We start from the raw sequence: 21,966 nt of genomic DNA, 5'->3' as shown, positions 1-21,966 counted from the left end.
GTCGCGTACGCATAGCAGTTAGTTGGCTATATCTTCCACACTACGCAATCTTGGTGGAAAAGCTCGCGTATATAGCTTAATAATATATTAAACAATAGCATCCTTTTCGGATTGAGTGAGCTTCTTCGATTTGGGCGTGGTATCGCGTCGTGCAGGCCGGCCGGCGCGTCGGTATCTAAGCGTACTGCGATCGACGTTATACATCTTGGCTGCCGCTAATACACTTAGATTTTTATCATTTTGAAGAGCCTCAAGGGCTAAGATTATATAGGCTTCCTTTAAAGTAGATAGCATTTTGGATTGTTAAGAAAATAAGGTTTTGAGGGGGAGGTTAGGCATTGCGTGAAAAAAGTGGTCGCTCACTTATATTGGTCGCTCGCTTATAATGTACGTTACTGAAAAAAGAAGAAGGCATAGAAAGAGGTAAGTCCAGGTATTTATTGTTGGCCATCTTCGAGATCCATCGGGCGTCTGGTTATCCATCAGTCAGGTAAGGTGATACAAGAGGCATCATCCGAGACTTTTCGTTTCCGACGCCTCTGGGGACCGAAGACGCCCCAGATCTTCACGATCGGAATTGAAGCTGCAAATCAGTTTTCGAGAGGGGGTGGAGGGGTGTGAGAAGCCTTGGTCATGTTCGCCATTTTTTTCGGCAAGACAACTCGACGTTCATCCAAATGGGACTCACCACACCCGGTTGTTGAACTTGATTGTAGGAAGCAGTATAACTTTTGTGCATGTATATTGCCTTACTTACATGTAACTCCATTCGGACGTCCCTTACCCGAAATCACGGATGGGACTTGGAACTTCGGGACCCAAGGCCATCTTACCCTGTGGGAATCAAGATTCCCAGGACAATGGTAAGGTCAAGGATTTGCAGGTGCGTTAGACAAATTCAGCCCAAACCAAGCCTAGTCTCATACTTCGCCCGACTTGCTTAGGTGCTTACATCCAGGGAGAGCTCTGACTCTGATTGCATCATCTGGCATTAGCTAAGTGAGGGTTGTTATATGTTGCGTTTTTACAACAATCGCCTATGATACTGTTCTCATAGGTACTTCATATTCGCCTGGCTATCTTTCTTAACCTCATCCAAAAAGAAAAATGACGCCCAGGAGAATTGTGGATAGACTAACGCTATTCTACATACGTCAATATGCAAGATATCTAGGTACGGTGACTGGGACCATTTACATCACGAGAGGTTTTGGTGTATTGCTATGACGTATCAAGAATGAAACCAGCTAACCCACCGCGTAAGATTAGATTTCAATAGGGTCTCTCAAATAAGAGCTTGCAAATTGTTTTTTAAAAGATAAGTTGGAAGATTGTCTGTATATATCGAAGCCAGCAAGCACTAGGCACTGTGGGAACCAGGACGATACAGCCTCTCAATGTCAACATGCACCAACTGACCACCTCCTTCCCACAGGTCAGTATCGGCATTGCCTGGCTCCTTTCCTGCTAGAATTCTATAATACCGTCGGATGCCTCGATCGCAGCATCAATGCCGGAATTGAATGAAAGGTATGCCCGTTGTAGACCAGATTGTCCAATGGGGTTGTAGTTAATGATGGCAAAGTAATACGTCTAAGATGAAGGTTTAAAGCAAGAGTCAGTAATCTCCAAGGTAAGGTACTACGTGTAGACACCAAAGACAGCGGGGAATTTAAAACTCACAACAGCAGCCTGCTTCAACTCCTTCAATGCCATGCTAATGTCTTTACCAATAGCAGGGGCTACCTCGCACAGGTTGGTGGCCCCACCGCCATTAGCAATCGCTTGAAATGCATCACGCAATGCGTTGGTTGCTCTGCCGACGTTGTTCTCAATGTCGTTGCCCGTTGTCACGTTGGTTGGGTCCTCTGGATCGAGCGCCGGCTTGAATTTGCTGATCTCGACACCTTCGGCGAAATCATCGGCAAGCTCGTTCAGGATAGGGACGATCTTAGCGTAGGCGCCCATGTTGAGACGATATAGAACACAGCTCAAGCTGTAGATGCTCTGGGCTTCGTCTCTGAGGCGAACAGAAGCAACCCTGTGTATGAATCGGTGCTGTCCAAAACGTACTCTGCATCGGCCATTGACTGTGCGGAGATTCCCACAGCGGCAATAGCTGAAAGCAGTAGCGACATGAGGCGGGCCATTTTTGTTTGTATACAGCAATTTGAAAGATTTGACGACTGATGTTTCGCAGGAAACCTGATAAGTTGACTATACTAAGCTACCTGCTTATGTTGAATGATGACGTCTCTTCATAGATGTTTCTTTCGGTGTCGGCAACAAGATATCCGTTCTGCAAAAAGGTAGTTGAAGCTCCTGCCCTCATCCGAAACTTCCCACTTCCGATATCATCACTCCAAATCAATGGTGCAACACCAAGTAAGCCACACAAGTCATAATCAAGGCCAATTATCTGTGCAGTCTGGATCTCTATGATCAAGTGGTTGCTTATCCCAAGTGGAATGTGCAATGTGGTGGGAATCCAAGCATTCAGCAGCCGTGACACTTCTCCCACGCACGATGATCCTTCTTTCCGCTTTTCAATTCTGGTCTCAACTTCCGTAAATCGAACTCTACCTCTCTCGCGAAGAGGCGATTGCTCAACAGACTAATAGATCACTCGTAATCAAGTCTCACAAAAGCCGCCACCGACTCACTTAAGCGAGAAAAAGCCAGCCATGAGTTGGTTCGGCACGAAAGTAGGCATGTAGATGTCACTGACAGAAGAGGTTTATACAGCATTACCGGCTTAGACATTACTAGCGAAATAACATGGAAGTCAGGACAGTTTTGTGTTCTAAAACCAGTCAGTATCCATGCGTCTGTATCACCCCCCTTTGCCGTCGGGAGGTCAACCATCGGTTTAATGTACCATTATGAGGCCATATACAACAAGAAAATATCAACATCCTCGATGATGTTGGCTGCAAGATTGCAGGAACCTTTCCATGTCCAGCTGGGGTTCTCTGTGGATTTCTCATCGGTGCACGGAAGTATCTGTGAAGGACTCATCCAAACGTAGATGTGAACTTCCCTCAAGACATCACTCATCCCCTTTCCAAGGTTTGGGGCAACAGAACAGAGATTAATCAAGCCTCCTAGCTCGATCATGGCATCCAAAGCGTCGTACACTTGGAGAGTTGCTCTGTCAATTTAAGTCAAGATAGCTCAGCGGTCATAGCCGCCAGGTCAGTCTTATTGAGTGGCTGACGCCCTTCGATTTTCGGCCCGAATTATAGGTACCTGGCAGTTATCGCACCATGAAAGACACTTCGGAGCGAAAAGTCCCGCCTGGGGTAACACAGACTGAGCCCGTTTGAAATCCCTTCAATGACTACCCTAGAGCAAGGCCAGTCCCCAGCCATGATTCCTGGTACAGAGACCAACACCACTGATTTTGCCATCGTCACTATCACAAGTCTATTTGCGTGCTAAGAGGTCTGATTCGGCCCTGGATTGGATCTAATGTGTTGAAATGACACGGACATCAACCTGCTGTGTCGGATATGTACCTTAACTTCGGTGATTGTCTTAATCCGCAAGCAAAAAGAGACCTGCAACGTGATTGGGCAATTTGTCAAGATAATATGAGGTAATGGCCCCTTGAAGGCAATTTATATGAAACGAAAACTGCAACGAAAGGTCTAACAGCCTAAAGTCTCGTGTCCCGCCTGTCACCCCCCCACCACCCTATATGTTTTCCGCGCCCATACAATTATCGATCAAACTGGAATAGGGCTTGAATAAGCCTGGATGGCTGCCTCAATATTGCTCTCGAAAGAGAGCAATGATCTTCTAATAGCCCCTGTTTCAGTCAGATGAAAAGCCGCAAGGGAAAAGTAAAACGGCTACATAAAAGTTGAGAAACACCTGTCAGCACATTGTCCACACTTCCCAAAAACATCGAGGAAAATAATGGGACGAGGGTAAAACAGCTTACCCTGGAAACCGCCTTCACATCCTGCAAAGCCTTCTTGATCTTAGTTCCCAGCATCGGGAGAGTGCAGAGATTAGCTGTCCCCGTCTCGGTCATTCTGTCGAAGGCTGTACCAATTTCAATGGTTGCTGCACCCAGGAAGTATACAATATCGTCGCCTGCGTCGGCCTCTTCCGGAATAGTGAGGTTCAGTGGAGGCTGAAAGTTGACAATTTGCTTGTAGGCATCGAAGATTCCCTTGATCCTTTCCAAAGTGGGCACAATCTTGGTGTAGGGCCCCATGTTCAAGAAGTACTCAACACAGCTGAGAGTACCGATTTCCTCAGTCTGAGCTTTGAGAGCAAGAGCTTCGTTGAAGTATTCGCGAGTCTTGTCGACCGCAGTTCTCGCGTTTGGGGACGCCTGTGCTGAGACAAAGCCCACGGCGGCAAGGGCAGACAAGAAAACAGTCAAAAGACGGGTCATCTTTGCTTGGGGAGTTACTGCGGAAGGCGAAGGCAGAATAAGTCGGTCCCGTGAAATTGTCGATAGGATGATGTTTCAATTCGTTGTGATCCACAGAAGTGAAGCAGTCGGTTGTATCAGGAGGTCTGGGGCTTCTTATAGACGCATCGCAGACTCTCGAATCAATAGTCGATCTGCCCAGTATTCGATGTTTACCTCTTCCGAAATTCTTAGAGACATGAAATCAGGTTTCCCGACATACCTTACCAACCTCGCCACTGGAGACTGGAGAAAGGGCCCTCTATCAGTCAGTATCCCCTCATACTGGTTGGGGGGGGGGGAGGCACAATTCGCTAAGCAAAAGACTCTACTGGCCAGGCTGAAGTCTCACGAAAGCCACCGAGCCAGTTGGTAGATCTGTGGGTATCTCAAAGGATGCACCCATGACCACCATAGACGAAAACCTCGTATTGATAGCTTTGAGTGTGTGTGGGACAGAAACCTACCCAACCTGCGAATACTTGATACTTTTATAGGTACCTTTGACTCGAGGTTCCTGGAAAGGTAGGTGGTGCAGGCCGTATGACCCTTAAGATCTCTTGGGATCTCGCCAGATCGGCCGGGATCGTTTCGTCCAAGGGCCTGAAAGTGTTGATTGTTGGGCCGGAAACGAGCAGTGTTCCAAGTCTTTCACGACAGGGATAACTTTGGTAAAGGGCCCTTGTCTGATAACATACTTAGGCAGGTAAAGAGGGCAGCTAAAAGTGTTGGGAGCTTCAAGTCTGGTGGTGTCGCCTTGTAAAGCCGCGATGCTGTCGAGAACGTAGGTGTTGGGCATCTGGTGAGGCTTTCGATAGGACACTTGTGATGACAACAGCCGAAGGCGAGAAAGTAGATATGCACACGATCATGATTGATTCGGGTCTTGAACTTTCCTTTCCGAAGCCACCAAGACGCTGGATGGCGATTGCAGACATCCGGGACAGATCTTTGCAGATTTCCCATCATCGACCGCATGAATAACGCTAGTGACTCCCGTCTCTTGTGTACCTTGAAGAAAAGGCGCAAAAATAGTGTCGGATAATGTTCTGGCGTGGAAATAAGAGGTCAATCCCCAACATGCTGTGGAAGTGTTGTTGGTTGGCCGTCGCGAGCGTCATCCCAACATGGGAGAGCGGACAAACTACCCAGGTAGGCGGGTAGGTAGGAGGGCAGCGCCTTCCAAAGATTGGCCAATTCCACGGTTAAGACAAAGCATTGTGATCATAAAAATGGCAAATAATATTTCGCTTTCACAATGTTAACTGGGTACTCAATGTACCCCCTATGTGGCTAGAATGCCATGGAAGCGTGTAGTTACAATCAGTATCCTTCCCTCGCCATATGCCGATGTTTTGATTTACGGAAGAATTCCAACAACCGGAGAATACGCCGCAATGGCAAGAGCAAGCAACTCCTGAACCGTGTTGTATTGCACTGCCTGCGGGTCTCCCTGGAAAGGTGTGAGTGGAAATATACTGAGGTAAAACTCCTGTGATTGTAACAAGGTTAGCGCTGCTGCCGATAAGTGATGCGTATTTACTAGTGATCGATGAAACCGGACAAGAAAAGGTGCATTGAGAATCAATTCACCAAAACAACAACGCTCAACTGCTCCAGAGGCGTGCGAATAGCCTGTCCAGCAGACGGGACTAGGGAGCAGGCATTGAGCTGTCCCTTGCCGCTCAGCCTGGTAAGACTGCGTACGAAAGACGACGTCACCCCTCCAAGCTTGGCTGTAATGTTTGTAGAGACTGCGAAGTCGGCTGAAGTGCAGACTGAATCGTTCAGGGGGGTGAGTGAGCGCATCACTGGATTAGCGACAAGCAAATCGGCCTTGATGTCCTCCAAGATTGGAAGAATTGCTGTGAAGGGACTAGTGCGAGTGAGATACTGGGCACAGCTAAGAGAATTGAGCTTCTGTGCCTCGATCTGAAATTTGGTAGCGTTGGCTTGCAGTGCGGCGATAGTGTCGAGAACATATTGGCCGGTTGTTCCTGGTGTTTGCGCAGATACGCCCATGAATGTAAGAGCGGAAAAGAAAATAGCTAGAAAGCGAACCATTTTGTTGCAGGTGTACAGTGTTGGCGACGCTGTCTGAAAATTACACAAAACAATAGTAGAGAGGTAACTCGTTTGGTTATTCAGAATGTGCGAAGCCTTCAAATCTTGTGCCTTTATGTCTCGACATGTCGCCTTCGATTTCTCTCAGACATGAACAATTTTTTGCCTCAAACTGAACATTCGAATCAAGAAGGCAAGGTAGCTTAGTCTTCAAAATCAAGCCACCATCAGCCAAGACCAAGGCCAAAGTTCCTATGAGGCAAGAACCTCTGTGTCGTTGACCGAGCGGAGTACTCCAGTTTACCCTCCTGACAGGCTTCGACTTCAGCTCTGGGTTCCTGGTCCCGGTCCGTCGAAAGGCACAGCTCGCTCAACCAAACCAATCCATTTGCAACGATCAAGTATCACAAACAAGCCACTGACCCAGCCAGCAACCCTCACATACTTTTCGATATCAAATGATCAGATTCAGCTCGCCTTCTTCTGCATTCTAATAAATCAACACCAATCGCCACAAACAATACTTATGCAAGATCCATCACAGTCCCTCCTCCGAGATCCGATGACCGACAGACCTCTTTCCCGACCCGGAACCCGAGCCACATACCAATATCTCAACGTAATCAAAACTCACAACATCTCCTCATCCTCCTCATCCTCCACCCCCCTAGCCAGCATCAACCTCCCATACTGCTCCGACATGCTCATCTGGTACTCCTCCTCCCTCCTCCGAATTGTCGCCCAGTCCACCCCGACGGACTTGTACACCGGGTCCGTCGCCCTCTTAGCCTCGCTACTACCACCCGTCCCAGTACCGATGACATCCCCTGGTTGGACGAGCGCAGGCCCAAACTGGCTGTACGGCCCGCTCATCATGTCCTTTTCATATGGCTCAGCCAAAAGTAGCGCCCGCCTAGCAGATTCTTCATACTCACGTCTCGCCAGCTCCTCTTGATACCCAGTCGCCATGTAAGGTTCCATATCCCCATACTCTGCCGTCGTCTGGATCCACCTACCATCTCCCACCTGAACTGGCGTCAAGGGGGTCCCATCCAGCGAGATGATCATTTCCTGCTGTCGCTGCCTTTGTTGTTGCTGCCGTTGCTCCTCCATTTGGATCTGGTACTCGTGCTCGAGCTGAGCCTGGAGTTCGGCTTCCATTTCGTCTTGCTGGGCCTGCTCCCAGCGCATTCGAGCGAGTGCTTCTTCCTGGTCTAGGGAGGTGGTGGAGTTGTAGTCTACATCGGAGGGGTGTTGGGGGGGTGGGGGGCAGGCGCGCCAGAGTTCGATCAAGTGCATGCGCTGGGGGTCGTCGACGGTTTTGAAGAGGTGGAACTGGGCGGGGGAGAGGTTGGTTGAATCGACCGAGTATTCACGGAGGACACGCTCGATGGCCGCGTGTTCGCTTTGGGGGGGCTCCGAGGAGGGTCGGGCTGGGGTTTCTTGTTGTTGTTGCTGTTGCTCCTTTTGTTTGGCCAGGTGGGCTGCCGAGTGGTTGTAGTGCTGGGAGATGTAGACTATCTTCGGAGCCTGGACTGGTTGTGGCGCTGCGACGGCCACGGGTTCTGGAACTTGCTTCGGTTGTGCTGGTAAGGGATTGTTGAAGTTCAACTGACGAGCTAGGAGCATGGAGAGCTCGTCTTCAGAGTAGATGTCTTGGTATACTGCCGCCATTGTTGGAGATGATGATTGTTTTGAAGTCTGTACGAAATGTTAGCAGGATAATAACCAAGAGAGGCTTTTTGCTGTCGTTTACTTGAGTGGCAGATTTAACACAAGATTAATCCTGGCCGTGTGGTGTGTATGGTATCTTGACTGTTGCGTACTCAACAGTCAGGGATGCCACTGAGATGGTGTGGATTAGAGTCAGGAAGTCTGCGGATAGAAAAGAACTCTGGATTGTTGCAACTCGTCTCTTTATTGTCTAAGCTAACTGTCTTGATAATCGACACTTTGCCGGATTTGCAAGTATGATAGCACGCCTGCGGGTAAGGTGGTGGTGGGGGACGTGCTTCGAGGCAGCGTGTGCTTGTACAACAATGACGCGTGGAAGGGCACACGTTTAAAATAAGCTCTTGGAGACTTCAGGTAACTCGGAGCTGCTAATCGAGGACACAGAGCAAGAGGCCCTGAGGAAATGTCTCCGCAGGTGGTCCGATATATAGAGAAAATCACCGGTGGGGCTTTCCACGCATTCGGGATCAGATGAAGCAGTGGAGGGGTCGTCATCAAACTGTTGAGCGTCTGTGACGCAGATGAACAAAAAAAACTTCCGATCCTGGCCGAGTAGGACGGCTTGTTAGGCTCCAAGAGACCAAAAACAGCGTCCATCACCTCCACGTTGAGGTTCTATTGCAGCTCTGGGCTCAAAATCGAGTGCCTGGTTGGGCAGTCACACAGCTCGCCTTCCCCAGAGCAGTCATGCGTCAGAGGCCAGCCGACCTGAAACGGGTGAGGAAAGCGGCTACACGTCCAGTCACTCCGCCGGGCCGTCCAATGAATTGGTGACACGCTGGGTGATTCCAGACCCTGCCGGCCATTCCTTGCCTATTGCTTCCTGCCAATCCATTTATACCTCACTGGATATCCAATAAAAGAGAATTAGCCTTGAGCAAGAGGCTGGCGATTTTTCTTGTCGATACACCCATGAAAACAATGTGCTGATCATGGAGATAGCGATGCTCCGTATAGAGGGGCACGACGGGCTAGAACTGCCTGTGACCCAGACCCACTGATTCGCGTCCCCTGAGAATGCGGGGGACGGCTGGACAGGGGTTGGTTCAAAAAAGCCACATTTCGACGCCACAGATGACGTATCCAACTCTCGTTCCACCATCCCACTTTCGCGCTCTCTTCCGTTGGGGGACTGAAGATAGACTTGTCCTAGTGGTAGCAACCAACTCTTGGGAAAGCCTGGCCAGACACGAGTCTCCGAGACAAAAATCCAAACCTAGATTGCCTTTGTTCATCTGCTTGCTCTCTTGTACCCATCGGCACCGTTAGACATCTGACCCCCCCGCATCTTATCAAAATGGCAGCAAAAGCCGGCCGGCCTCCCAACTACTGTCAGTCAAGCCTATATTCCACAAACTCATAACTGTTGGCTTACCATACCTACCGCTATAGATGCCATCCTCGAGGTCCCAGAAACCGCCTCCACCACCCAGATCCGCGATGCCTATAAACGGTAACCTATCCTACTCACCACCATCATATCTCCCCAACTAACAACCCCCCCAGCGCTGCCTTAAAAACCCACCCCGACCGCATCCCGGCCGACCACCCTGACCGTCACGAACGAACCCGCAAATTCCAGCTCGTCAACGACGCATACTACACCCTCTCCGATCCCACCCGCCGCCGCGAATACGACGCCCAGCGCAAACTCTTCTCCGGCCCCAGCTCCTCCCGCCCCACGCCCGGCGGCTTCGACCCCTTCGCCGACGCCGAAGAGTCCGCTTCCGACCAGCAACAGCAAGGACAGCAGCCCAACTTCTACTCCTGGGCCTGGAACTTCTTCACCAACCAAAGCCAGGGCGCCAAAAACCAGCACAACCAGGAAGAATCCCGCCAGCAAGCTGAGAATGAGCAGTTCGCCGATGTCTTCGAAGAGATGCTCCGGGAGGAGGGCATGGCCGACCCGTCGCACAACAACAGGCCGACGGGCAAGTTTTGGGGCACGCTGGGCGGTATCAGTGGTGGCGCGCTAGGGTTTATTATGGCCAATGTACCTGGTATGGTTGCTGGTGCTGTGGCTGGCAACAGGCTCGGCGCGGTGAGGGATGCCAAGGGGAAGAGTGTGTATGCGGTCTTTCAGGTGAGTGCTGCTGGGGTTGACTTCATCCAGGGAGAGCGAGCATAAGTGACAGCTACTGAGATGTTTGTGATTGTGTGCAGGAACTGCCACAGGCGGATCGGGCAAGGCTTCTTAGTCAGTTAGCCGCGAAGGTGTTGAGCCATACGGTGGGGATTTGATCTTTGATGTGCTGGCTGATGAGAGGTGTGGTCGGGGTTCGGAAAGGTTATGAATTTGGGATTGGGCGTGGAGTTTGGGATTGTTTGGGAGAAATTCGCCCATGGAAACAGCACGGGCTGAAATGGGTGGTTAATATACCATGAAGGATTGGTTTTCTGTATCGTCGATGCAATAGATTAATGCTCATTGTTGCTTTTGCCTGTCTCTTGTTTCTGTCAATGCATGTCGAATCTGGAGCGGGGCGGGTTGTATGTAGCCATATTGAGTGCTACAACTCTATATATATGTAGCAATATTTCACCTGGGAAACCCGGGGCTCGTTGTCACATAACATCGTCCCATATACCGAGAGAAGATTTGATCTCCTTTTTTCTTCCTCCTCCTTTTTAAATCAACCACCGAAGAACACCTAACCTAATCGCAACGTCAAAGCCACGTATTGCTCGAAAACTTTACCGCTTGTAAAGCAACATACCCTCCGCAAAAAAGATCCACGATCACCTCTTCTTGTTCTTGCGCTTGCTTGCCTTGTTGCCGCCCGCCTTCTGGGTACCGCTTGCCTTGGCCTGACCCAGAGAGTCGACCGACTTCTCGAGAAGCTCAAAGTCCTCGGCAGAGCCGGTGGAGGGAGTGAGTCTTCCGGGCTCAGAATCCTCGTCGTCATTGACGACCTCGGTCTCGGTGGGCTCGTTGATCTCTTCCTCAAACTCGTCATCCGCGGTGCGCTTCTTAAACACACGTCCGATGGTCAGATCATAAACCCAGAAAGGCAGGCGAACCACGGCGGTGTCCTTGAAGGTAGGTTTGGCGATCTCATTGGGCTGGTGGATATGTTAGCTTATTTTGCAAGAAGTTGGATGAATAAGAGGCAGCTTACGTCCAAAAGGTACTCGCCCACATTGCCATCCTCATCCTCCTGTTCAAGGAAGACGGCGCCCACCGAGTCAACAACGAGAACCTTGCCATTCTCCGCAACGACACGCCTTTTGGCTCCAGTGGGACCCTGTCCCTCGGGCTGCGGCTGGGGAGTCGCTGATCCGGAAGCAGAGGCCGAGGCGGGCTTGGTGTCACGTCCACGGCGGGTCTTGCGCCCGGCACTCTTATCCTTGGCCTCCTTCTTTGTCTCGCGCTCTTGCATGCGACGCATCTTGCGGTTGATGGGAATCTGGCGACCGTCTTCGTCTTCGTACACCTGTTGAGGAGGGGGAGGGGGAGGAGCGGCGGCAGGCTCGCCATCAACGCCAGGAATGTTGAGGCCAAGGTTGTCGCCCCAAGCAGCACGGCGCGCAAATGTGATATAGCGCTCCACAAACTCGCGCTGGCGCTTCCAGCTCATGTAAAGGGCGAGATAATGCGCGCCACCACCGGCGACGAGGAAGACGCCGAAGATAGCAGTGCCAAGGCCGGGGCGATAGCGGTTGTAGTAGTACTCGGTGCCCTTCCAGGTAGGGAAGCCATTGGTGAGGAAGTAGTCATACCGGTCACGCCCAGGGCCGCGGAGGACATCGGCAACGATGGAAAGACGAGCCTGGCGCTCTGAGGCGCGCTTGATGGCTACCTTGAGCTCATGAGAGGTAGGCTGCTTCGTCACCTGCACACCGGGCTTGCCTCCCGACTTCTTGGCGTTCTCCTTGTTGGCCTTGATGCGCTGGGCCTGGAGCTGCTGTCTGACTTTGTCGGGATGGAGCTCTCTTGACTTCTTCTTGTAGGCTTTGTTGATGTCCTCGTGGCTTGCGCCCTTCTTGACACCAAGAAAATCGTAAAAAGTCACTTCGGGACCTTCATGCGCAAGGAGTTCATCGCGGACACGGAAGATTTCGCGATCTGGTTATCATCGAAGATGTTAGTAAGTCTGATACAATTGGATTATGTAGATATAGTGGTACTGGAACCAGACGCCATAGAAAAGGGGTATCATCGCATTTGCGACGGGAAGATACAGCAAATACTTCACATACCTTCTTTGGTCCATGCCGCACTCAGCGGCGTTAGGAGGGCCAACAGGCCTAGGGAAAGAGCAGAGAATTTCATGATTGCGCTACTCCATGAGGAAACTGACCAAAGTTAGAAACAAAGAGAGAACACTGTTTGGTGGTTGAACCGGCGCAAGAAGGTTGAAGAGCGCCGCCACGAAATGACCTGGAACCCTTGGTGCAAAAGTTTCCAAGGGACAGGCTGGAAGTTTTGGGCAGATGGAGCCCCCCATTTTAGCCCAGACAGGGGTTGAAGCTGCAACTGCCTGCCGGGGCAAGCTGCCGCGGCCCGCTGAACCCTGTGCCCCATCTTTTCTTTTTTGTAGGGCCAGTTTGCATCTAGGACAGAAGCTTGGCTGGATCTAATCATCAAGCTTTCAGTAGGGGCAGGAAGAACAGATGACATATTCTCGTAGTGAATTCACTTGATATCCTTGTGCTACATAATCTACACCTTAAGACTCCTTTCACCATTCTTATATACATTGCTCTTTGCTTTTTCCGTTATACCTCTCAAGACAGACGGATTAAGTCCAAACACACCAACATCACCCCTGCTTGGCAAAGGCGAGACACCAGATTGACGACATGTTACAACATGGAACCGGCAAGATGTTCAAGAGCACTGGTCTTCAACTAAGGTCAGTATCTAAACTATCCAAGAGCGAGGAATGTTCATGGGAGGGTTCCCAATCCATTCCCAGAAATCCCTTAAAAAGTCCTCCCAAGCGATATCCCACTCGAATACAAGCAACCAATAGAAGAGTTTCAGGCGCCGCTGCCATGGCGACTTGTAATAGTGGCAGAAGATTTCGGAGAATAGAGGCTCTACAGCCGCGCTATCACTGTCCAGCATTGCCGACGAGGTGAGCGTCCCCGCTGAAGTTGTCATGTGCGCCGTAGGAGAGCAGGGCCGTATGAAATACAAGCTGATCCTCTGGATTCAGGTAGGTGTACGGTATCACATCCAACCAGCAAAGGGGCGATTGGCCTTCAAAGCTGATAGTGAACAGGTCAAGACCCACAACGAGGAGAGGTTCGACCAGATTTGGGTTGAAGATCATGGCATACTGATGCACCATTAGTACCTGGTCGAGCTCCTATAAAAGATGTAATACTGACGTGTAATAGTGTCCTTCCTTTGTCATCCAGAATATATGGTGTGGTGTGTCCGTTGGCAGAGGAGCTTCGAAGCTCGTTTGGTGTGATGGGATGTGTTTCACACATGATTCAAAGAAACAATTCATTGCCTTCTTCGACGATCGTATACTGCCGAAAAGCAACATTCCATCCACATGTCGCAAAAAGTACTTGAAGGTCCCAAGCTCTGTTCATGAACCAACGCGGAAATGCCGCTTTTATCCGGTAGCCTAACATGATAATTGTCAAGAAATCATCCCCGACTACAAAAAGAAGGGGATACTCACTTTTCGCTTCCTGCTTTACGGAGGGTGCTTTGGCATCCCCATCGTGCATGACCTCGAAAACCAGGTACCCTGCTAGAATCCGTGTCCGATGGCGAGCTCGCCCTATACGAGTCCCATTCAGCTTCGTGGTTAGTTTGCCCGACACCCAATAATTTGCCTCTTTTTCACTGGTCAGAGACTTCTCCTTGACATCCCGTCCCTGGTTCTATTGAAGGGGAATCGACTCGACAACCCTTGAGGCGATATATTCGGGCTGAAAGTTCATTTGGGATCTAGAAGATCAATACCTAATCAGTTTCTTGCCTTAAGATGAGCAAATGACTTTGCATCATTCCATTCACATTTTCAACAGCTGAAGAACCATTCCGAGTATTTTCAATGCTCGATAAAGTCGCTTTTCGTACATCTCGAGCTCGGCCTTCTAGAACAACACCGCTTCCGTTTTGGCGACATATCTCTTCCGCCTCCTGGTCGAAACGATATCGCCCATGAGATCTCGAATCAATTTGTCCAGTTCCTCGTGCACATGTCAACAATGCTGAATTGCTCGAGCGCACATGGGCGTTGGAGGACATCCTCCTCCAATCACTGCCTGTAGCTCCACTTCGATTGCATCGATCGATAGGGCGAAATACTTGAGCTGCTCGACCAAAGCTTTGATTGTTTCTGGTACATCCTTGACCTCTCTCCAGAGTCGAAACAGTGACAGGGCCAGACTGCCCACTTTACCAGTGGCCTCTATTACGATACCCCCTGAAACGAGTCCGATGATCTCGGCCATGATTTGGTCACAAAACAAATGGTTTTCGGAGAACACGATCAAGGTGACACACTCACCGGTTGCCAGAGAGCGGGGTCGCTTTGTGTTAACATCATTCTCATGGAACACTTTGCGAATCCGGCGGGGGGAGGGGCGGCAACTGGTCACCAAGGCAGTCCCCAGGCTTATTCAAGGGCGGACGAGAGGTGGCATGGTAAGACCGTAGAAGTCGGGGGTATCCTATAAAACGTGGTCGCCAGGTTATACGGCATAAATCTCGACACCCATTCCAGCCTGGCCATAAAGACCTAGACAACGGAGACGTGGCAGCTTGTGAATAGCTATGTCACAGTGTAAGTGACTTTATCACAGTATTCCCTGGTTCTTCATAGATAATACAGGAGTACAGTGCGTCGAGATACTTGTTATGATACAACACACTCCATGGCACAAGTCACTGCTTCTGCTGCGGCGAGGTCAAAGCCACGATCGTGGCCCAGGTACCTATCAAACAGAATCTAGGTACGTCATGGACAGAATAGTAGACTGCGGCAGAATTTAAAGCTTTGCCTTGTGCGTTGATAAACACGCCCCTGATGATATCACTCCCTTCCCACTCTCTTGGAAGACATTGTGGGAGTCTTGAAGACGCTGTAGCTGTTCCAAATCATTTCCCCTCAACTATTTGCAACTTGGTTCTCTGCAAGCCACGAATTCAAGTCAACCTCAGTAAAGAGAAAAGCCCTGACGTCCCGAGCATTTCTGTCGAGCCATGAACTTCTTCCAGTCATCTGTCGGATAGTGGAAATGTCGAAGGCAGTTGGGCCCAGGTAAACTTTCAATGACAGATTTCGGGATGTAAACGCGAAATATCATCATCGAACCGAGCCGTGCCCGTCGTTTCCCATAGCTCGCTTCAGGTTCTGCAATTTCGACGTGCGGTGTGAAGGTAAAAGAGTTGTCTTGGGATGGCATTCTCTATTAGAGGTTCGCAGACATCCCTCTACTTATACAACATGATGCCGGCCTCGTCAAAGAGACAATGGCCGCGAGCGTGGTTAATTGCTTTGTAGAGTACTGTATGCCCGGGAGGATTGACGGCTTTTGCGGAGCTCCAAGTCAGGTCGATAGCCAGCGTGCCCTGCTGCTGTTGTCCGGGAGTTGAATGGCGTTTGGAAATATCACCCGTTGCTATCCGCCGCTGCTCTAAATAGCCGACCCGCCACGGATCGCAGATGTCATCGAGCCCGGCGTAGCGCATATCCATTGTGTGATTCATCCAGTGCAGGCAAGATTTAGACAGGCGGAGATAGGTGAACTGCGGATCCACGATGGCGTCCTGGGTTTCGACGGCAAGACCGCAAGCATCCATACATTTTCACCATTGAGTATCGCTGTCATCGGCGGCTTCCACCACGTGGTTCTCAGTTGTGTATTGGCGAATGAAGTGGAGGAAGGTCCTGTGATTGGAATGGTCATAACGCCCGCGGAACATCCACTCCCACCAGAGCTCACCTGCCTTTTTTGCAGACAGGCCAACGTATATTTCAAACTTAGACGACAGTCACGAGGTAATCCTTTAGGTTCGCCCAAAACCTTTCCTTCGAGGCACGATCTTGCATGACTGGCCTATAAAGGCAACAGAAAAGAATGAATGTAAGAGACTGGATTATTTTTGAGCACACTGAGCACCGATAAGTACCATATTATAAGATCGCTAACTTGAATATTACAAAAAGCCGCCCCCTTTCCTCCCGCCAAATTAAACCACGCCATTCAGAGTCATCCCCCAAGCATAAGGTAGGTAGTTTCCAAATATCATCGATAACCAGCAGCATCATACCAAACCTACTCTACCACCCGTCGCCCCCCTAATCAAAAGTAAGCATACCCCCCACCTCCCCTCCCCCTCCCACCACCTCCTTTGCTCGCCACACCCAAGACCCAAACCCTAGTGTTCCCATCATGCTCCCTATCCGCCCCTGCTGCCCCCCAAAGCCCCTCCATTTCCAACCTATGCTTCGTCTTCGGCCTCCCCTCCTTGATCCGGATCTTTTCAAAAAAGACATAAGCCCCGTAATACAACGCTGATTTCACCCCACAGTTACTCCCCTTCATTCCCCTAAATCGCTGGAGCTGCACGCTCTGGAAGCATTTTCCTGGCTTGCTGGGGCCGCGAAGCTGGGCGTAGATGTCCCGGAGGAAAGACGCCTGAGTGACGCCGTCTTTCTTGAGATGTAGGTTGATCTTACGGCGGATTTCGTCGCAAGAGTCATAGACGGGGACGGAGTCAGTTTCCTCACCTTCCAGGTGAATTCCGCTGATATCAGGAACCGAAGAGGCAGCGGAGGGTTTGGCTTTGGATGCGGTTGCGGGGGCTGGGGCCACAGTGACAGCAGGAGCAGCAAAGGCAGCAGTGGTGGCGGAAGTCTTTTGTTTCTTCCCTACTAGCAGAGGGATACCGAGCATCTCCCTCTTCTTGAACCACTCCCAGGCGTTTTCATAGGCGGCGAAGCCTGAGCCGTTGAAGGGACCGTGGACACCCAAGAAGCCTGAAAGCGATTTGACGCTGACGCCAATCTCACGGGCGAAGGCGGTTTTGGTCATGGCGGCGGAATCGAGAATATTATTGATTTTGCGACGGACCTGGTCGCAGTTCATGTCGATTGGTACGCCTTCGAGGTTGATGTCGTCGAGGGACATGCCTGATCCTGCTGGGGCAATGGCATGGTCATCGAGGGACTTGCGCTTTAGGCTTTTGCTTGCAGCGGGGCCATGGTTCTCTTTATCAGCGTCTGGCTGAGGCGAGAGGAGAGCTGAGATAGGCATGACGCCTGTGGATGGTGCCACGGGAGGACGGAACACCTGGGTATGTGTTAGTGGAGTTTCTGATGTGCATCTGGAATGTGCAGGTGGTTTACCCATGATGACATGATGTTTGTGGACTCGGATTGTGCGAGTCAAAAGTCAGGAGATGATGAAACCGACCCAAAAGGAGTGGCTCAATGGTTGAAATCCAGCCACAGAACTCAGATAAGGGCCAAAAAGGAGTGCGGTCCTGATCTTGCTCACACCACTCGAGAATGAAGAGCAAAATAGAAGACGCGTCTGAGTTTGAATTTCGAAGCGCGTCTAGGGGAAGGATCGTCATCGGGAGAGCGTGGAGTTCATGGCGGAAACTAGCAGGGGAAACCCCCCTGCCACGGTGGTCCCAAGAACCAGCCAGCTGGGTCCTCATCAAACGAGGCAGTCGGTGTGCTTTCCAATTGGACAAATTTCAGGCTCACAGTTTTCGATATTCTTTTTCGTTTGCATGATTTTGGACCTTTTCTTCAACAAACATTGGAACTATCTGGTATGTATCTCGACTCGACGCCTTCAACCACAAGATTTTGAAAGCAAAGATGTGCCACAGCTGATTATCGATGAGATACTTTGGCAGGTCGCTGTACACCTTACCTACCTGAACATAGCCGTGGAGTCAGCTTATCATCGTTAGATAAGCTTGTTGTCTTGCTTGTCTCCTCCTAACGTCACCTCTGTTCGCCTTGAGGTTGACCCTTATAGTGTCGAGCAATCATATGGTTTTCATACACCCGCTCTCACCCGCATATATCCGCAGGAGGACCCTATTTGAGCGTGAGCAGAAGGACAGAATGCTCCGTGCCAGTCGGGGGTTGAGATTATGTGAGACCAATAGTTTTGAACTGACCTTGGATATGGTTGTAGCAAGAAGTAGTATTGTAGGCGCCATTTGTCATCCGAGGTCTGAAAACTATCCGATGGGCATTTTTAAACAATCAGATCACTGCCCAATCAATTCTCCCGACAGTGCCGCATCCTCACGCCCGGCAGCAAACAATACTACTAATTTGCCATTAGTGGCTTAGTGCTAGTGAGCTGGAGTTTCTTAGGTCGACCTCCTAGGGTGATTTATCGGACTGTGATTCAGCGTGGGATGAATCAATGATTTAAACTTGATCTAGAACTCGATGGGAGCGAAGTGCTTACCCGACTTGGCCGCAGTCAAGGTCAGCAAATTAAATACACCAAGAACAATCTAATTGTATAAGAATGACCACGTTACTGGTGAATTTCTTTCACACTTTTGAGATCTCTAACTTCGAGGTTACCCCGGGTCGAGCCTTCTTTAGCGGAGATCGCGGTCAAGGAGCCGGCCTAAGGCCTGGAACTATCCACCAATCCAACCGCATCTGGTGGATCTGATCCCTGAAATTCTGGAGTTTCAGAGGGCCACTTCCTACACCCGCTTGATCAACAGCCAATTCTTGGTGCTGACACAAACCATGCTTCGAAGAAGTCATAAGAAGTCACGGGCGGGATGCCTCGAGTGCAAACGACGTCATGTCAAGGTGCCTACCTACCTAACTAGCTCCCGTTGGGTTTCAAAACTTTATTGCTAACCTCTCTGGATGTAGTGTGACGAGCAACGCCCCAAATGCATCATCTGTACGCTCTCCGGCCGAGACTGTAGCTATGCCTCACCAGTGACCGACGGGGCACCCGTATCATTCGCTGGTGATCGAGTCGCGGTATCACCACCAGGATCACTGTCAGGCTCGCCGATGTCAAATGTCGCCGTGGGCACAATTGGCGATGCAGCACCTGTTCCTGGTGTCCCCCTACCCGAGCTGGGCCATCCAAGCTCTCATCTCTGTCACGATGTCAACAGTGCTCATATGGAGCTCATGATCCGGTTCAAATTCTCTGATCACGCACCAGAACTCAACGAGGAGCTACACGACTTTGCCTCGAAACTCTTATTCAGATGCGCTCTTCAAGCTCCGTACTTGATGCACCAGATGCTGGCAGTGTGCGCGCGAAGGTTGGTTGCGCTTTTCCCCGACAGGTCCGACTTCTTCTCAGAGCACGCGATGCATCTTCAAACAAGGGCCATCTCGATTTACAACGAGACGGCAGCCAAGGCTCAGATTGACCAGAACAACTGCTCCGCCCTTCTCCTCTACTGTTCTTTGCTCAGCCGGCATTTACTCGCCGATCTGCTCGCTAAGCGCGATACGAATCTGGATGGGTTTCTTGACCGCTATCTTCAGTTTCTTTCAATCTCTGGTGGTTTGAAAGGCGTGTCGATCAGTGCATGGGAGCTTCTACTCGAATCTGATATCAAGCACCTTGTTCTTTGGGCGATTAGCATTTCCCAGTCATTGCCACTGGGGAGTCATTGCGACTATCTTCGACATCTCATTTCTGAGTCACTCAGTCTCGACGCTCAGTCGAAAGAGGCCTGTCTCAAAGCTGCGGCTTATCTGCAAGTTGGGTTTGACAGGATTCTGGGCAATGACGTGCGCAATGAACGCTATCTAATGATCTTCATGTGGCAAGTACCTTCCTATCTTGAACCATAAGTTTGGTATTCGCTGACGACTGGGTTAGGCCTGCAGCCGTACCATCAGAGTTCACCGAGTTGCTTGCCCAGCGACGACCAGAGGCGATTGCCGTGATGGGCTACTGGGCACTCTACCTACACCTGAGTCGAGACGTTTGGCATGTTGCAGATTCAGGAGCTCACCTACTCAGAAGTATCGCAGCATATCTTGGCCCGGATTGGGGCCACTGGCTCTCTTGGCCGTTGGACATGCTCGCACAAAATTCATAATTCACATTTACGGAATACATCACTTCATCACTTCACACCTTGGCTCCGCAAGCCATACGCGACCTAGATTTTCACCCATCATTTCAAGGTATCTAATTGAACAAGCGAGATAAGTTCGTAGTCAAAGACGCCATCACCACCGCAGTGGCAACATCTAGCCAGAAACCCGGCAACCGAAGAAAACAAACAAATAGCACAAAAGCCGCCCCATTTCAGACCCCAAGATAAACAAATATGTCCACCACTCCACTGTCGAAATCAATGATTACTCAACACCTTTGACCTCCTGGCAAACCGAAAACATGCTTATACACTATCACTCCAACGATCTCATCCATCGTGATTTACCTGAAGCCTAGGTCAGCTACTTGGTTGAGGGCAAATATGAGTAGACAGCAGTGTACTAACCGGCGACGGGCTTTGGATTACCTTGGATACGAAGAGTATCCAGACGCACCTGACAAGGTGGCACTTGAAGTTGAGCTCTGGGAAGAGCTGGTTCCTGCATTTTCTGGCATGTTGATAGATGTGTGCTGTGTTGTAGATATGGCCGAGGAAGTTTGAAGGTATGTTCTTCTTCTTTTGAGATCTTGCTTTGGTGCTGGTGGCTGATGAAAATACTCGGGGCTTTCCTTCAAGGGACCAGGCCTTTATAGATATTTTCAACTTGCCAGCCACTCTGTCTTCGTATATGGATGATCATCTTCGCCCACGATAGAATCACCTCGGCAGTACTTGGTACTAGCTGTCAACCCACTCGTCGACAGCCTGCCGCAAGGGGTGTCTACAGCCCACTCCATCCCGGAGTGGAAATTCGATTGTCATGTCATACATCCCGCGTTGCTCCTTCTCACATGGCCTGTCTTCCTGCATGTACTCGAGGGTCACTTCCGGCATGTCTCGGATGATATTCGTCTTCGTGGGCGTCAAGCACAAGGTTGATGGATGTCAATGGCTCTGTCTCAGAAAACACGGAGCGGTCGACTCGAATAAACAAAGGTCGGAAGATAGTTGTTGGCTCACCGCCAGGAGGCAAACGGGCCTCCGAGCTGGGCCGGTGTTGTGCGACATGGAATTTATAGCTGGGTCATCCCTCATGCGTAACTGATGGCAGATACTGAGTTCTGGCACCTGTCACTTGCGAGCTTATACCTACCTAGGCACTTACCCCAGGCACTTGCTGTACTAGGCTGTCTTACGGGCAGTTAATGGGTCTGAAACAGAGACTTTTCAGGCACAAGAAGACGTTCTAGCTCTTCGTATTGAGCTTGCCCTGATGTCTGCTGTCTGAGAAGGAGTTGAGCTTTCAGCTGCTGCCAACAGGCCTCCCGGACATCCCACCAAATGATATCCTCAGCAAGGTTCTCCAAAAGTTCGCCGGTCCTATAAGGCTATCTACCCCTCTAGTTGCCTTGCCAGGACCGGGTGGATGCAGTTGTATTAATGTTGAACACCAACGTTAGGCGAGGTGGGTGCGGACGGGCTGTTCCAGACCGAGCGGCAATGATGCGTCTCAGGGGTGTTCCTAGTCTTTTTTGAGACCATTTGAAGCTTCCGAATGGTCAAAAAGAGACGTAGTAACCCGTCTAGGATGACTTCCGCCATCAAAGTTCAAGACACTTAACCATGCGCGGGATCGTCAGGAAGAAGGGTCCATGCAGCCGTCGTGGGCACTCCCACAATAACACAGACAAGTCTTTGT

The 21,966-nt window shown here is 50.4% G+C and overlaps 9 protein-coding genes across 9 annotated transcripts; 2 read left to right on the top strand and 7 right to left on the bottom strand.

Annotated features, from left to right (window-relative positions):
• Positions 1–1,297: 1,297 nt before the first annotated feature.
• QC763_106265 (uncharacterized protein) lies at positions 1,298–2,245 on the bottom strand. The gene is made up of 3 exons (XM_062907201.1): positions 2,074–2,245; positions 1,684–2,020; positions 1,298–1,593 (listed from the first exon to the last, which is right to left on the bottom strand). The coding sequence occupies exons 1-3, from the start codon at positions 2,148–2,150 to the stop codon at positions 1,468–1,470; spliced, it is 540 nt and encodes a 179-aa protein (XP_062770130.1). The 5' UTR covers positions 2,151–2,245; the 3' UTR covers positions 1,298–1,467.
• Positions 2,246–3,572: 1,327 nt separating this feature from the next.
• On the bottom strand, positions 3,573–4,408 carry QC763_106263 (uncharacterized protein; the record flags this gene model as incomplete). Its single annotated transcript, XM_062907200.1, has 2 exons — positions 3,573–3,854; positions 3,947–4,408. The coding sequence occupies 2 exons, from the start codon at positions 4,406–4,408 to the stop codon at positions 3,729–3,731; spliced, it is 588 nt and encodes a 195-aa protein (XP_062770129.1). The 3' UTR covers positions 3,573–3,728.
• Positions 4,409–4,569: 161 nt separating this feature from the next.
• Positions 4,570–5,225, bottom strand: QC763_0007620 (uncharacterized protein; the record flags this gene model as incomplete). The annotated part of the gene is made up of 4 exons (XM_062905159.1): positions 4,570–4,581; positions 4,650–4,665; positions 4,928–5,029; positions 5,125–5,225. 4 exons carry the CDS (start codon positions 5,223–5,225, stop codon positions 4,570–4,572), a joined length of 231 nt encoding a protein of 76 aa, XP_062770128.1.
• A 433-nt stretch (positions 5,226–5,658) lies between these two features.
• On the bottom strand, positions 5,659–6,490 carry QC763_0007610 (uncharacterized protein; the record flags this gene model as incomplete). Its single annotated transcript, XM_062905158.1, has 3 exons — positions 5,659–5,676; positions 5,748–5,918; positions 6,020–6,490. The coding sequence occupies 2 exons, from the start codon at positions 6,488–6,490 to the stop codon at positions 5,787–5,789; spliced, it is 603 nt and encodes a 200-aa protein (XP_062770127.1). The 3' UTR covers positions 5,659–5,676; positions 5,748–5,786.
• A 630-nt stretch (positions 6,491–7,120) lies between these two features.
• On the bottom strand, positions 7,121–9,191 carry QC763_106260 (uncharacterized protein; the record flags this gene model as incomplete). Its single annotated transcript, XM_062907199.1, has 2 exons — positions 8,247–9,191; positions 7,121–8,191 (listed from the first exon to the last, which is right to left on the bottom strand). Exon 2 carries the CDS (start codon positions 8,162–8,164, stop codon positions 7,121–7,123), a length of 1,044 nt encoding a protein of 347 aa, XP_062770126.1. The 5' UTR covers positions 8,165–8,191; positions 8,247–9,191.
• On the top strand, positions 9,117–10,642 carry QC763_106250 (uncharacterized protein). The gene is made up of 4 exons (XM_062907198.1): positions 9,117–9,555; positions 9,617–9,677; positions 9,731–10,307; positions 10,388–10,642. Exons 1-4 carry the CDS (start codon positions 9,522–9,524, stop codon positions 10,463–10,465), a joined length of 750 nt encoding a protein of 249 aa, XP_062770125.1. The 5' UTR covers positions 9,117–9,521; the 3' UTR covers positions 10,466–10,642.
• Positions 10,643–10,771: 129 nt separating this feature from the next.
• QC763_106240 (uncharacterized protein) lies at positions 10,772–12,644 on the bottom strand. Its single transcript, XM_062907197.1, has 3 exons — positions 12,425–12,644; positions 11,344–12,290; positions 10,772–11,287 (listed from the first exon to the last, which is right to left on the bottom strand). Exons 1-3 carry the CDS (start codon positions 12,495–12,497, stop codon positions 10,964–10,966), a joined length of 1,344 nt encoding a protein of 447 aa, XP_062770124.1. The 5' UTR covers positions 12,498–12,644; the 3' UTR covers positions 10,772–10,963.
• Positions 12,645–16,501: 3,857 nt separating this feature from the next.
• Positions 16,502–17,823, bottom strand: QC763_106230 (uncharacterized protein; the record flags this gene model as incomplete). The annotated part of the gene is made up of 2 exons (XM_062907196.1): positions 17,548–17,823; positions 16,502–17,491 (listed from the first exon to the last, which is right to left on the bottom strand). Exons 1-2 carry the CDS (start codon positions 17,557–17,559, stop codon positions 16,502–16,504), a joined length of 1,002 nt encoding a protein of 333 aa, XP_062770123.1. The 5' UTR covers positions 17,560–17,823.
• Positions 17,824–18,933: 1,110 nt separating this feature from the next.
• QC763_106220 (uncharacterized protein) lies at positions 18,934–20,013 on the top strand (the record flags this gene model as incomplete). The annotated part of the gene is made up of 2 exons (XM_062907195.1): positions 18,934–18,999; positions 19,066–20,013. 2 exons carry the CDS (start codon positions 18,934–18,936, stop codon positions 20,011–20,013), a joined length of 1,014 nt encoding a protein of 337 aa, XP_062770122.1.
• Positions 20,014–21,966: the final 1,953 nt, after the last annotated feature.

The sequence above is a fragment of the Podospora pseudopauciseta genome, chromosome 1 (genome assembly GCF_035222475.1).
Source record: "Podospora pseudopauciseta strain CBS 411.78 chromosome 1, whole genome shotgun sequence".
NCBI classification, from domain to species: domain Eukaryota; kingdom Fungi; phylum Ascomycota; class Sordariomycetes; order Sordariales; family Podosporaceae; genus Podospora; species Podospora pseudopauciseta.
Note: the sequence above shows the minus strand (reverse complement) of the source record. Positions and strands in the feature narration are given on the sequence as shown.

Excerpts from the sequence above, each read along its gene's own strand:
- QC763_106265 (XM_062907201.1), bottom strand. The coding sequence starts at position 2,150 with ATGGCCCGCCTCATGTCGCTACTGCTTTCAGCTATTGCCGCTGTGGGA. Across the intron at positions 2,021-2,073 it reads CAGTCAATGGCCGATGCAGA|AGACGAAGCCCAGAGCATCT; the intron begins GTACGTTTTGGA and ends TGTTCGCCTCAG. Across the intron at positions 1,594-1,683 it reads AGTTGAAGCAGGCTGCTGTT|ACGTATTACTTTGCCATCAT; the intron begins GTGAGTTTTAAA and ends CCTTCATCTTAG.
- QC763_106250 (XM_062907198.1), top strand. The coding sequence starts at position 9,522 with ATGGCAGCAAAAGCCGGCCGGCCTCCCAACTACT. Across the intron at positions 9,678-9,730 it reads ATCCGCGATGCCTATAAACG|CGCTGCCTTAAAAACCCACC; the intron begins GTAACCTATCCT and ends CAACCCCCCCAG. Across the intron at positions 10,308-10,387 it reads GTGTGTATGCGGTCTTTCAG|GAACTGCCACAGGCGGATCG; the intron begins GTGAGTGCTGCT and ends GATTGTGTGCAG.
- QC763_106240 (XM_062907197.1), bottom strand. The coding sequence starts at position 12,497 with ATGAAATTCTCTGCTCTTTCCCTAGGCCTGTTGGCCCTCCTAACGCCG. Across the intron at positions 12,291-12,424 it reads TGCGGCATGGACCAAAGAAG|ATCGCGAAATCTTCCGTGTC; the intron begins GTATGTGAAGTA and ends GATGATAACCAG. Across the intron at positions 11,288-11,343 it reads TGGGCGAGTACCTTTTGGAC|CCCAATGAGATCGCCAAACC; the intron begins GTAAGCTGCCTC and ends CATATCCACCAG.